The 3,666-nt window shown below is 44.2% G+C and overlaps 1 protein-coding gene across 1 annotated transcript; it reads right to left on the bottom strand.

Annotated features, from left to right (window-relative positions):
- Positions 1-285: 285 nt before the first annotated feature.
- On the bottom strand, positions 286-3,467 carry LOC121966698 (GRB2-associated-binding protein 1-like; the record flags this gene model as incomplete). The annotated part of the gene is made up of 4 exons (XM_042516762.1): positions 286-613; positions 1,478-1,587; positions 1,663-1,745; positions 2,780-3,467. Coding segments are annotated over 4 exons (1,209 nt in total), but the record flags the coding sequence as incomplete, so codon positions are not given.
- Between the last annotated feature and the right edge of the window lie 199 nt (positions 3,468-3,666).

Here is a 3,666-nt window from a genome sequence, read left to right on the forward strand (position 1 = left end):
ATATATGTGTGTATATATATAACTATTTATTCTGGCTTTACTTCCTACTTTAAAACATCTTAAAATATTTTGGCCAAATTTTTCTTTAAAAATCTTTTTGGCTTTTTCCATTTTTTTTAGTGATTTTTTGGAAAATATTTCGGCAAATTTAATCTTTAATTTTTGGTGATATTTACAGAAAACAAATTTTTTATTTATTAAAATCCTAGAAACGTGTTTCGGGCTGCTGCGATTGGCCCCTGGCCTCCTGTCATTTTGCAGAAGTGGCCCCTCAGTAAAGTGAGTTTAGCGTCCCTGCTCTTTAAGCTCCTCCTCACCTCTGCGTTGTGGTTTCAGGTTGCGGTGGATCGGAGGCGGCATGGCGTCCACCTCCGCTCCACCAGCAGCGGTCATGGTGCTCCTGCGCAGCGGCGGGGTGAGGGGGGCGACCGGAGTCAGGGAGGAGCTACGAAAACCCATGTGGGCGGGCGGTGGGACCTGCCTCCCCAGGGACGCCAGGTCCGCCGCGGCAGGAGAGGGATGAACGGGAAGAGACGGGGTGAGGGGGGTCATGGGGACGTAGTTGGCGTCCTGGGGCTGGACGGACGGGTCCGAGGGAGGATGTGGAGGCACCCTGAAGAGAGGAAGAGTTTTCAAAATAAGTTCCAGGGATCAAATGGTGGTTTCACTGGTAATTATTCAAACTAAACTTATGGCCCGAGGGCCAAATCTGGCCCCTGATAGGGTTCTGGGAGACCCCCCAAAATTTTTCCAATTCATTACAAAAATAAAGTGATTTGCTCTGAGAGTTGTTTTTGTAATTTTAGTATCTGTAAGGTCCAAAAAAACCCAAAATAGAGCTTGATGTTAAAAAAAGTGCTAGTTGAGGATCCCCCAAACCCCCAACAGAGGCCCTAAGACCCTAATGTCCTAAAATCCCAGAAACCTCCTGAATTTTTCAAAATGTCCTGAAATCCTTGAAATGTTCCAAAATCCTAGAAATATCCTGAAATCCTCGAAATGTCCTAAAGTTCTAGAAATGTGCTAAAATCCTATAAACATGCTAAAACCCAGTTTATGTCCTGGAATCCGAGAAATGTGCTAAAATTTTTAGAAGAATCTTAAAATCCTAGAAACATCCAAAAATACAAAAAACCAGCTGAAGTCCTCGAAATGTCCTAAAGACCCAAAAGCCTCGGGAATTTTTCAAAATGTCCTGAAATCCTTGAGACCTGCTAAAATCCTAGAAATGTCAAAAATCCTACAAACGTCCTAAAATCCTAGAAATATCCAAATATCCTAGAAACCTGCTAAAGTCCCAGAAACGTCCTAAAATCCTTCTTGGGATCCTCGTGCTGCTTTCGGGTTCTTTGAGGCTCCTCGATGAGTTTGTTGGACCTCAGCAGAGTTTTTGTTGGTCCGTGAAGACGTTTCGGTCTAAAGACACTCAAACACACACAGACAGAATAAAAAACGGCGGACAGGCGGACGGACTGACCTCGGTGCAACCGGAGGCTCAGTGGTGGCGGCGCTCATGGGAACGTAGTTTTCATCCACGTCGTCGTCTTCAGAGCAAACACTTCCCAGAGGTACCATGCCTTTATTAATCTGAGAGAGAAACCAACATTTTAAAATTTAAAAAAAAACAATAAAAAATAAAAACATGACATTTTGTTAACTTACGAAGTAACTGTTGAAGCTCTCGCTGAACTCAAACATGCTCGCTCTGTCCGACAGAGACCGCGGGACGTAGAAAGAGTCGCAACCTGAAACACAGAGCGCACAGGACGGAAAATAAATACTAAAATAAATCTACAAAAATGCTCAAATAGAGAAAAATAGCCCAAAATAAATTAATTAATTAAACAAAAAATAAATTTTTAAAAAAACATTATTATAATTTCTAACTTCTTTTTTTTAGGTCACTTTTTTTTTTTTTTTCCCGTTTTGTTTTTTTTTGTAAATTATTATAGTGGACGGTCGGTAGAAGACGGCAAACATTTGTGCACATCAGCATGACTTAAATATAGAAACTGTTGCCGTGAATGTGCTCTGAAGGAGCTGCGTCTCCTCCGTGAAAAACAGAAAACAGATCCGGCTGAACTCTTTGTTCTGGACAAAGTTCTCGTCTTATTAATGAAACTAATTCCAATCAAATTATTACACAAACAGGCACAAATAGTTTAGCTGTAATCCATCAACGCTGCCAGTCCTGCTCAATAAAGCCGCTTTATTTCGTGTCGTGCCCTCTGACCTCTAAAGAACCGTGTTTAAAAAGCTCTGCAGGCTGATGACGAAGCTTTTCACTGAAACGACATATTTAACGGAATTTATTTTTATTTTTAACTTTCGAGTGAGTTTTAAGAAACTTTTTCACAATTGTTTCTTCTTTAAAATATTTGACAATTTTTAAAGAAAAATATTTTGGCTTTTTTTCTTTAAAAAATGGCTTTTAAAACATATTTCCCTCAAAAATTACCAAAATGACAATTTATCACAGCCAGAAACTGTATTAGTATATTGTTGGATTTTCGGATTTGTGACGGTCCTTTGACATGTCACGCATCAGTATAGAGCCACATGGAAAACATCTTTTCAAGTTTAATTTTTTTGGCATTTTTTAAAAAAATATTTTGGCTTTTTTTTCCAAATTTTTTTTCCCCGAACATTTTCAAAATGATCAAATTATGATTATAAATACAGTTCTCCACACTTTTTTCCCAAGCTGTTTCAACAAATACGAGCCAACGTTAAAAACGATCAAAGTGAGATCAATCGTGGCCGTCTGCTCGCTGCTCACCTGTCTGAGTGCGTCCCGGCGTGGTGATGGTGTTGCTCCTCGGCAGACTTCCCTCCACACTGGCGTCCCTCCTCTCCGGCTCTGACGTAGACCGGGGGAGCGTGGTGGGCCCCACGGCGCAGCTCTCCCCCTGAGCCGCGGCGGTCTGGGGCTTGGGCGGGCGCGGAGGAGGAGTCGGGGTGGAGGCGTGGAGCTCCGCCTGGGTTAGAGAGTCCACGCTGGGGGTGGAGGACGGGCGGCGAGGGGGTCGTGGTTGCGCGGTGGACGCCGGGCGAGGGATCTGGTAACCGCTGGTGGTGAAGGAGTGAGGATGTGGATGCACGGCGAAGAGCACATCGTCGCTGAGAGGTATCGCCACGGGCCGCAGGTGGAAATCCAGAGAGTGCTTCCTGGGGTGAGGAGACGGGTGACAGCGAGCTCTGCCGGCTCGCCTCTGGAGGTCAGAGGTCATGCTGGCATCCAGAGACTGGCTGAGCGGGACCGTCATGGTGGACATCGTCCAGGGGGCCGTCCTGAAGCCGGAGGAAGAGGAGGAGGAAGGTGGAAGAGGGAGGCCGTTAGGAAGGAGGGACGGAGAGGAGGAGGAGGAAGAGGAGGAGGAGGTGGCGGAGGGAGGAGGGTAGAGGTTGTCGTTGTAGTCGGTTTCGAGGGAGGTGGAGGAGGAACCTAACGGAGGCCTGGAGACCGAAAACAGGAGACAGGAAGAAGTTTTTTTTACAAACAGAATTTATTTCAGCAAATGTGTGAAGATCTTCAGAAAACAGACACAGTTTCACTCATTAATTTCCAGGACTTTTCCATGATTTTTCCAGGACTTTCAGGTATATTTTAGAAAAAAACATACAGTCTTTGAAACGACCGTCGATACTAAATATAATTTCTTTGTC

Source organism: Plectropomus leopardus, unplaced genomic scaffold (genome assembly GCF_008729295.1).
Source record: "Plectropomus leopardus isolate mb unplaced genomic scaffold, YSFRI_Pleo_2.0 unplaced_scaffold25588, whole genome shotgun sequence".
NCBI lineage: Eukaryota > Metazoa > Chordata > Actinopteri > Perciformes > Serranidae > Plectropomus > Plectropomus leopardus.